General features: G+C 51.0%; 1 protein-coding gene across 2 annotated transcripts in view; it reads right to left on the bottom strand.

Annotated features, from left to right (window-relative positions):
- Positions 1-2036: 2036 nt before the first annotated feature.
- Positions 2037-10218, bottom strand: part of CLSTN2 (calsyntenin 2) — a 552389-nt gene continuing 544207 nt past the window's right edge. Inside the window, exons 13-18 of one of the 2 annotated variants that reach the window (XM_070238231.1) lie at positions 8207-8377; positions 7597-7742; positions 7346-7469; positions 6457-6641; positions 4361-4521; positions 2037-2252 (exon numbers count right to left, since the gene is read on the bottom strand). In XM_070238231.1, the coding sequence (XP_070094332.1) occupies positions 2207-2252; positions 4361-4521; positions 6457-6641; positions 7346-7469; positions 7597-7742; positions 8207-8377 (833 nt within the window). In that variant the 3' untranslated portion in view covers positions 2037-2206. Of the gene's footprint in view, positions 4522-6456; positions 6642-7345; positions 7470-7596; positions 7743-8206; positions 8378-10218 lie in introns of both variants that reach the window. The other variant, XM_023621018.2, reaches the window with a different exon arrangement.

The raw sequence follows: 10218 nt of genomic DNA, 5'->3' as shown, positions 1-10218 counted from the left end.
GTAAAAGCGATTTAGTTCATTTAAATGAGGGGATGGCTAAGAAAAAGTCCTCTTTTTCTTCTTCTTGCTCATTTTGAATCACAGAGCCAAGAAGACTGCTAATTTCGAAGTGTGCTGAGGCGGGCTTTCTACTGATTATGTTGCTGTTGATTCAAACAGTCACAAGTCTTTAGGATCATTTTTAGAGCAGTGGCATGAGCGCGGCTGAGATGGAAATCGGTTGAGATAATGAGCATGGCTGCTCAGAAATCACTGCAGGCTGAACCATGCGGAGAAGGCGCCGGGCCCGGGAGCTAGCTCTCAGCTCAAATGGGGTCAGCATTCAGCACTCGGTCAGTCCCTGGACACAGGGCTTGCAGCTCTTGAGGAATGCTTCCCTGCCTTTGAGTCAATTCGGGAAGTGATAAGTGTTTTTGTTTTCATTTGGCCCCTGGAACATGGACTTTTTAAAACAGCTTCGCTAAGGACTGTGTAGTTGTTGGTTGTCCATTTTGGAGGTAAAGACCACCAGGTAGTTGAAGGGAGGGTCTGAGACAGCAGTTTGCTCTCCCTTGGCAAGTGGAGGGGTACTTTCCGTGCACTTATGGTGGGCTGTGCAAACTACGGTCCATGGACCAACGCGGGCCAGTTGCTAGTTTTTATATGGCCGGTGGGCTCGGAAAGGTTTTTCCATTTTTAAATGGTTGCAAATAAAAATCAAAAGAGTAATAAAATTTCATGACATGTAAAAATAAGATGAATTCAAATTGCCTACATTTTTAGGGTTCATAAATAAAGTGTGTTGGAACATAGCCGTATCCATCCATTCATTTGCGTATTGTCTGCGGCAGGTTTCACGATAAAATGCCAGGGTTGAATACTGGCAACAGAGGCCTGCAAAGCCTCAAGTATTTACTATCTGGCTTGTTACAGAGAGTCTGTGGACCTCTGCTCTCTGTATGGGCATGGAGGGTACTGCTTCCCACCAGGAGCCCCCTCCCTGGAGGGGTCACATCCACAAGGTACAGCCTTTGCAACATGCAGGGATGGGTGGTCTAAACTCTGTTTGATAGGATGAGTCAGCCATTCAAGAAAGTGGTAGTGAAATGAGATCCCACTGACATTTCATTTTTGGTATCTAGATGAATTCGGTCCTTGGTCAGATTTATAGCATTTGATTAAACCTACTAGAATACATATTTTAGTATTCTTTAAGACAGGTGACCAACTCACTGATTGCCTTACTCCATTGGGCAACTCAGTCTGTCCTGGCCTTTTCTATCTCAACCTCCTCTTCTCCTCCGCCCTATAAACAGAGTCACTTGAGAGCTGCCAGCCTCTCCATTTCCCAGCTCGAGAGAGCAGAATCTGGTCATCCACTTGGCAAGATAAGCAACTGTCTGGCCTGTGGCCAAACCACTCAGCTGTTCCTCCTGGGTGCAAGCCTACATCTGCTGCTGTGGATGTCTGGACGAGAGGCCCCAGAAGGTATGGGTCACCTGGGAGTTTTGGTTCCTGGAGGCCAGCATATGGAGCCTGCAAGACGCTGGGCTGATTAACGACATTTTCCACTTGTGGTCAGAATCTCTGGCGGAGGGCAGGTTACACTGCTCACCACTCACCTGGACATGCCCGGAAGCTTCTGCTACTTTTCTACAACCACCCTTTCTTGTTCTCACCCATGGTGACGAGTTGGCCATTGGGAACATGGTGATGCCCACTGACCCAGCAGCATCCTTTCAAGCGCCTCGTCTTCAGAACTGGCAGGCAGAGCGTGACCTGACAGCAGGAGTTGATGGAAAGTGCTCTGACTCAGTGTCCCCATTGTTTCTCGACAAGAGTCCAGTTGGAAATGATTCAACTCTGCTGCCCTAGCCAAGTGTCACTTTCACCTGCTCCCTCCCCACACAAAAAACTAAAAGTATGTAAAGATTTCACACGCCCCAAACAGCTTACTCAACCATGAATAAGTGACAGAGCCATCGGAGACAGCTGGAGGGCCTGAGAAACACCTTCCCTGCTCCAACCAAACTGAAAGACTGAGCAGGGCAAAGTGCTCCCATAAACACCAGACTTTAATATTTTAAGTCAAAATCCAATTCAAAAAGAACTGGTTTTAAACAAATAAAAGTATTCATTTTACCGCCGTGATATTGGGAGAATTCTGTTAGCTCCTAAATGCCCGACTGAAGAATCTCTTTCTATTTAACTAAGGGGATCGTGAGGACTAACCGATCCTGCAGACTTTCTCCTTGTAGATGTGCAGACAGAACCTGAAAGAAAAGAGCTATTTGGTTGGGAGAATTCGCAGACGTGTCTATTTCCATTCAACGAATATAAAACCCCAAACTTCTGTCAATGTTTTTTCCTAAGAATGGAAAAATAAGAGCACTGTTGAGTTTGCCAGCGTGTCCCTCTTCTTTCTGTGACTTTTCTCTTCCCTCTGCGTCTGTCTCTCGCATAATTTCTATGCCTGTCTGTTTCTCCTCTGCAACTGTCCAGTCCTCTGAGGGGAGGAGCTTATCATTCAGCTATATCCCCTTCCTACAGCTGCTGATAGAATGCCTAGCACATAGTAGGTCCTCACAAGGCCTGTTAGCTGCATAAGCATGAACAGAAGTAGAATCAGGGTGGTGGGTCCAGCTTCTTATCTAAATCTCTGAATAACTCTGAGCAAGACACTGAAACTCTGAACCTCGGTTTGCTCCTCATGAAAACGTGTCTGATAACAGATGTCCCAACTACATCAGAATTATTGTGAGGCTCAAAGACACTTTTGGTGATGGAAAAAGCTGCGTAATGTAGTTTTCTCGAATCAGAAGCTTGCAAAGGCCTGTTATGGATCCTTACTGGGTGGAGGTCAGACTAGAGGACACTGACAGCTGTCCCCTTTCTTACGTTTCTCTGTTTCGATGATGCAGGGCGTAGAATGGGAGGGTGGGAGGAGGGGGACAGAGCATACATACTGAGGACAAAGCCCGAGACATTAGGAAGAAAGACGTCCCCAGGCCTCATGGAAGGCCTACGTGGCCCGGCCCTAATTCTTCCTGCTATTCTCTTGCCACAAAAGATCACAGACCAGTTACTATAGCAACAATTCTCTTCACGAGGTGTCCATGTTAGGATGGAGATAGAAAAGATTTCCTTATTAAAAAAAGAAGAAAGAAAGAAATGAGGTTTTTGGATATATTTGCCCTCCACCCAAAGCATTGCTCCTTTTATGAGAAGAAGAAAGAAGAAGCTGTTATGATTGCAAATCTATCTCTAATTCCTAGCCGTTAAATCTCCAAACTTTCATTTTAGATGCGGCACAGTTCACACTTGTTCTAATATATCCAAGAAGAATGTGTTTTTTTCAAGAGGCAAAACAGTGTGAAATAGGGGACAAGGGACCATAAGACTAGGTGCTGAGAGTCTTGTCAACCTCGGGCCCCCTTCTGGCCTAGGTGGGCCCAGCCAGCCCCGTCTCCCAGATCTGTGGCCACCATGAAGCCCAGTTGTGTCATCTCATCAGCGCTCCTTCTGATCCCTGGATGCAGGCTTGTCACAGCTGTCACCTGGGGCAGTGCCCAGCAGGACGGCCATGCGGGGCTCCGTGGCTGCCAGGCAGGCAGCTTCTCAGACAGCTTTGGTTGGGGACCAGGCCCTGCTGTGGCCAAGGACCTATTCTTGCTTTCAGACTTTTCATCTAAGCTTATGTGGCCTCAGAAAGGACAAAGGGAAAGGCTCTTCAGACCGGGGAGAGCATGCGCACACGCGCGCGCGTGCGTATGTGCGTGTCAACCTTTTGTAAATAATTCTGCCTCAACAAGGACGTTCCTCTAAAGCATTAAGGACTAAGACCTCGGGTGTGTGAAGTCTGACTGCCCCGCCTTAGAAAGCCACCTGAAGTCAGGTAAGGAGAACCTGCCGGTCTGTGTAGAGAGAGATGACCGAGTCAGGCGCACGCACAGTGAGCTGGAATCCAGGGCACTGGGAACATGGGGCCCAGGGGAGGGAAGCGACACGAAGGCTGACCTTCTCCCTTGCAGAGAAGAGCCAAGGCAGGACTCTGCAGCTTGGCAGACAGGGTGCTGGGTGAGCCCAGGGCTGGAGAAGTGGGGGCTACAGGACAAAGTCCACCCTGAAGTCCCCACTGATGATGACACGGGGCTTCTTGAAACCACCCCAGGGCTGGGACACAGGGAGTGCCCAAGGCTTACAGGGCGGGTTCCAGGACGCTGGGGAAGGCCTGCCCAGACCTGTCATAGAAATCAGAGGCGACGTGTGATAGACTCGGGCATACATCGGGGTGGGGCTTACAAAAGGGACCGGTGGGCGGGCGCAGACAGCCGGGCACTAGTAGTGGAGGGTGGAGTCGTCCCACTCCAGCTGGGCTTGCCTGGCTCCGCTCTGCCCACGTCTGCCCCTGCCCAGCCCTTCCTCTTCCTCCTCGTCGCTGTCGTCGGAGTCGCTGCTGCTGGAGCTTAGGTCTTCCTCCACTTCCTCCTCCTCCTCCTCGTCCTCCGTCTCATCTTCCCCTCGCCCTGGTTCTTCATGTTTCTGCATGTCAGGGGGAGAAGGGAAATGCTCATCGGGGCGGAACAGAGGCCACTCTGGAGCTTATGTTTCTCCCTCCACTAAGGAAACACTTGGGGCCCCCCGGAATTCCTCTCCCTTAATGCTAAACCCTTGGGCCTGGAGACAGGCTTTCTGGAAGGGTCCTCTGGTAAAAGGCAACTCAGAGGGCTGGGGACAAAGACAAGAAATAGCAGTGAACTCCAAGACATGGACTCGAGGTCAATTATTGTGTGTTTTAAACACTGGACCCATAAGCCAATCCCAGCCATCATTCAGCGAGCCTTTCAGGCCAAGGTTTGTTTCCTGGCATTTCCGGAACCTTTCTGTATGGAGCTTTCCAAGTCTTAAAGGTTTGCCTCTCAGTAGGAGAGTGGCATTCAAGCTTACGCCCCTTTTCCAGGTGGCAATGTGATGTCTCTGGGAGCCGAGGGTCTTATAAGCCGAGACTCAGGTGTGCTGCCCCTGGAAAGTATTCCTTTGGGAAGGACAGCGCTCATGATGCTCACGTTCCATGCCTGCCCCTCACCTTCTGACTTGTGTCCTCAAACTCGACCCCTCTCTTTTCCAGTCCCATTTCCCTCCCCCCAGCTTTTTGGTGATTCCAGCCAAATCTTGTTTCCAGATATATGATTCGAGTTGATGAAGCAGCCATAAAAGATGTGTGTGCTTGCTTGCCTCATCCCCTCTCTGAAGCATCTTCTCTTTACCTTTGCTGCCCCCCCAACCCCCCACAGATCCTACCCACTCTTCCAGGCCTCCCTCAGGCTAACCTCCTCCAGGAAGTCACCCCTGAATGCTCCAGCCCCGAAGGCTCCCCCTGCGTGTGCTTCACTGACCGCTGGCATCGCCAGGTCAGCCCCTGGTGGGCACACTCTTGCCCGCTATTCAGCTGCTCCGGGAATAATGGTCTTGTTTCCCACCCCCAAGGCTCAACTCTTCTAGGAAAGAAATGCTGGAAGCGCCAGCCCGGTGCGCTCAGTACGACACCCACAGCACGTGCTGGGAGAAGCTGAGCTGCATCGGCACGCTGGCTCTGAAACTGGAGCGTGAGGCCTGCTGAGGGGCAGACTGGGAACCAGGCTGGGGTAAGCTTTTCATTCCTCAGTGACTCCTCCTGACTCTCCCCCGCTCTCCCTCCACTGCCTCCACCTCTAGCAGTGCCCAGGGCAGAACAAAGGGCGGGAGGTAAGCGCCCCCCTTGATATTCCTATGTCCAGAACAGGGACCTCAGACACTCATGCGTGGATTCTGGGGGCTGCTGGTGAACCGGAAAGATAGGAGCTTCAGAGTCAGCAACCTGGAGTTTGAATGCTGGTGCTGCCATTACCAGTGACGTGAGTCTGAGCACTTGACTTTCCTCTCTGAGTTGGTTCCCCCCTTGACAAATGAGGATGATGCCTCCTACTTCACAGGTTGCTGGGAAGATTAAATGAGGTGGTTTATGTAGAGCGCCCCATGCAGTTCTGGCACAATGGGGGCTCTAGAAACGGCAGGTATATTCCTGGCGTATTTTTTGGTTTAACCTATTCTGAGCCTTTAAATGAGCTCTGCAGGCAGATGGAGCGAAGCTATCTAATTTACACCGTTAGTTAATCAAAAATTCAATACTGAGTCCCTAAGTGTTAGTCAGCTCTGAGCTAAATACTACGGGGGAGGCAAGGGATAGACACCACATGGCTGCTTGCCTTGAGAAATGTCTGCTTCTGTTTGCAGGGGGAGAGCAAGCCACACGTTTTTAGTCCGTGAATGCAGCTGGTGGGAAAGTTCCATCCCTTCAGGTGGAGAGGGCTGGAGGAGCTCAGAGAAGGGAGGGATCAGTGGGGCTGGGCTAGCTGGGCGGGGCTTTGGGATAGGAAACATGGAGCTGGGTGAGGGGAGGCATCTGCCCCGCGCTCCCAGCCTCTGCACGGGGATCACCTCCATGGGGTTGACTGTGATGGTGAGCGCAGAGTCGTCCCAGTCCATCTCGGCCTCCTTGGCAGCCTCAGTCTCCTGGGTGAAGTGCTGGTGGGCGACGCGGACCCGGTACACGCCCATGGCCACAACGAACACCAGCATGCACACGGAGATGATGATGACCACTGTGGCGATGCTCGGGACCACTGGAACGAGGAGGAAATCCACACGACATGCTGAGCAAAGGACTAGCTCAGTCTTGGGTGGAGCATGAACGAAACATCCACGCTTAGGTTAAAACCTGCCCTCCCAGCTGTAAACTCTGGGTCAGCACCTTACTCTGCCTGGGCATCACTTTTGCTATCTACATAATGGTCTGAATAATTCCTGTCCCATGGTAGTTGTGAGGAGTAAATGAAATAATCTATGTGAGTTTCCACATGGGCACATAGTAGGTGCTCAATAAATGCAAGTTCTCTTCTATCTCTTGCTCTTTCCCTTAAATTCTAGGACAGCTCCCACGCAGAGCCAGGCACTGTGGAGTTCAGTGGGGACAAACAGAAGTGCCTACCAGACAGAGACACAATATGGCAGGCAAGTGCTGGAGCAGAAGTCAGGGTAGGAGACGACAATATGGTGCACGTGGGTGTGTGAGCAGATAGAAGGTCCATGGAAGGCTTCAGGCAGCGTGTAGCTTTGAGTTGGGCCTAAGAGGACTTGCAAAATTCTAGCCCAGCTCTTTATGCAAACCTGTTATTATATATTGTCTGTAACTTTTGTGTCCTTGACGGGCTCCCTACTCAGTTCTGGGCATCTATGGCTGCTGCACGCCCAACTGTCTGTTTAGTGCATGGTCTTGAGTCACAATGACCACCTAGTATCCTGAGGTCCCTCCTCCCAGGTGACCTACCTGCACTGCGCTGGATGCTACTCCGGGACTCAGGGTGGTGGACGGACTGGAGGAAGGGAGGCTGCACGATCAGGTGGTTGACGTGCTCCTCGTCTGAAACTCTGACCTCGTGGAGGACGCTGACCTGGGGAGAGCAGGGAGAGGTGCTGTTGAGCAGGAGTGGCAGGTGGGCCAGTGGCAGCAGCCCTCCTGGATAAAGGAGGGGACATATGGGTGAGCCCGGCTCCCCTGCAACTGCAGGACTCACTCACCTCCAGGTTGAACTCATTGCTGGTGTAGCGCCCGTTGAGCTCCGAGCACTTGAGCCTGAAGCGCCGGGCCCCGAGGGAGGCCGGCCGCCAGTTGCGGTAACGGATGTGATGCAGCACCTGCTCATAGCGGCTCAGGGAGCCCACACCTGTGCCGAGAGACCACGCCTGTCACGAGGAGGCAGAAGAGGAGACGGGGGAGACAGGCTGCGGCTGCTGGGGTTTGTGGGTCTCCTGAAACTGGCCAGGCTGAGAGCTCGAGATGTTTGGGGGCAGACAACGTGCTGAAGCAGAAGTTCTAAGGGGCCAATTAAACTGATCCACAGGATTCCCACATAGACTGGTTGGCCTCAATCTGCCAAATGTTGCTGTAATATTTGCTGAGATCACACATTATAGGAGAAGGCATCCACCTAGTTTCTAAAGCAATTTCCCTATGAGTGGGATGTGGGCCAGGTCCTCAAGGTGCTGGAGGGGCTCGCCAAGCTCTGAGGTCAAGGGTCCCTACCTGACCCCACCTGCACAGGAGACAGAGCCGCCTTCGCCTCATGACTCCCTGCACGAGGCCACTCTGAGAGGAGACCACCGGCCAAGGGGCTGAGCACGGCCTTACCATAGATGGAGTAGCCCGCGGTGGAGTTGGTGGCGTCCAGGTGTCGCTGGTGGAGCTCACTGTGGTTGAGCTCCAAGCACTCCTGTCTCGGGTCCAAGTCCCCGTCCAGCACCAAAATGTCACAGAAATCTAAGTTGTGAAGCATTTCGTCCAAGACTGCTGATTTGGGGGCTGTGGGAAGACAGACACATGGAAAACACAGGTGTGAGGATAGCTCGGAGAATGGCCCTGGCACGTCACCTTCCTCCTCTGGGACTGCACCCCAGCTTCAGGCTGGGTCAGGAGAAGAGGCTGTGTAACCCCAAGTACCACCTCCACTGCTCAGATGGATGTCCAGGCAGCCCCCTAGGCTGGGCACACGACTTTGTGTGAAGAGCATAAATACAGTAGTCAAAAGATGTGAGTTCGGGTACCAGCGCTGCTACTGAGAAGCTGCATAGTATTAGAGAAGCTATCCACTCCTCAGTTTCCTCATCCTTGAAGAGGGCATGGGTCTTGAGAGGATTGAAAACACACAGTCTGCACTGTGTAGCTCTGGCGCACAGGAGGTGCTCAATAAGCAACAGCTCTTATTCGGGACCAGGGATAAGTGCCCTCCCCTGTGCTCTCATAGCTTTCCCCTGTGGTCATGGCAGGTGCCTCTGTCACCCCCAGCAGACTCTGAGGTTCTTGAGGCAGACACGCCTTCTATGACTGACCCCTCAGTATCTAATCCAGGGGTGGGCATGGAGCAGTATTACTACACACCGCTCAAGGGGAGCTGCATCGTTAGTATAATGAAATAATTAAGTAAATTGTTTAGTCTAGTTGGCAAGCTGTTGGTCAGACTAGCTGTCCTTGACTGATTTTATGACCCCAAATTTCCCAAAGGAATGTCTGAGTGTTTGAATGCTGGACAGGTTGGCAATCTCAAATTAAAATTCTACCTTAAAATTATGGAGTCCTTGCTACGTGCCAGGCACTGTGCAAACGGAATGCTAACAGACAGACATTAGAGGGGTACCATTAGCATCCTCGTTACATGGATGGGGAAACGGAAGGTCCAGGGGGCGGCGTGGATTGCCCAGGGTGCCCGAAGTTGCACAGAAAGCAGAGGAGGAGCTGGGACAGAAACCATGACTTTCAGATTCCACAGTTGGTTAAGTCTTAACCTCTGGGCCAGAGGTCTGCAAATAGTTTTGATCTTGGAAGACTTTTATTGAAAAATTTGTGAACAGAGATCATTTAAACAAGCATATTTATTGATTTATAAAGTGGACTAATATATTTTGTTCATTGTAAAACATTTATAAAAATAGAAGTTAAAAGGGGCCGGCCCGGTGGCGCAGCGGTTAAGTTCGCACGTTCCGCTTCTCGGCGGCCCGGGGTTCGCTGGTTCGGATCCTGGGTGCGGACATGGCACTGCTTGGCAGCCATGCTGTGGTAGGCGTCCCACGTATAAACTAGAGGAAGACAGGCACGGATGTTAGCTCAGAGCCAGGCTTCCTCAGCAAAAAGAGGAGGACTGGCAGTAGTTAGCTGAGGGCTAATCTTCCTCCAAAAAAAAAAAAAAAAAAAAGAAGTTAAAAAAGGATTCACTAAAGATGAGAGAATTATTCTTCATATTTTGTTTAAGTTTTTAGTGATAACAAAAAGAATTTTTGCTCTCACTAGATATGTATTATTATAAATGGTTTTGTATGCTTAATTTTTAAATGCTTGCCAATCTCAGTGGCTTCACGGATTGCTGGCACAATCTAAAAGCACATTAATACATGCTTACAAGGTCTATCATTAACAATAGTGTATGTATAGCTCTACTTCGAATGGCCTTCTCTGGTTTCTGGGGTTTTTTGGCCAGGTTCTGATCAGGTCAGGCTAGGTCCTCCTCATTCTCCCTCCCAACTTGGCGGGCTGGTTGCTCACACCAGGTAGAGGGCGTGTTGTCCCTGCCATCTCTCCTTGTTCTCCTGTGCTTGCACTGAGGTAGTTATCTTCCATCTGCGGTTTCCATGATGCCCACTGTGGGGAAG

The sequence above is a fragment of the Equus caballus genome, chromosome 16 (assembly GCF_041296265.1).
Source record: "Equus caballus isolate H_3958 breed thoroughbred chromosome 16, TB-T2T, whole genome shotgun sequence".
In the NCBI taxonomy this organism is placed as follows: domain Eukaryota; kingdom Metazoa; phylum Chordata; class Mammalia; order Perissodactyla; family Equidae; genus Equus; species Equus caballus.
The sequence above is the reverse complement of the archived record's forward strand: the minus strand, read 5'-3'. Positions and strand labels throughout refer to the sequence as shown.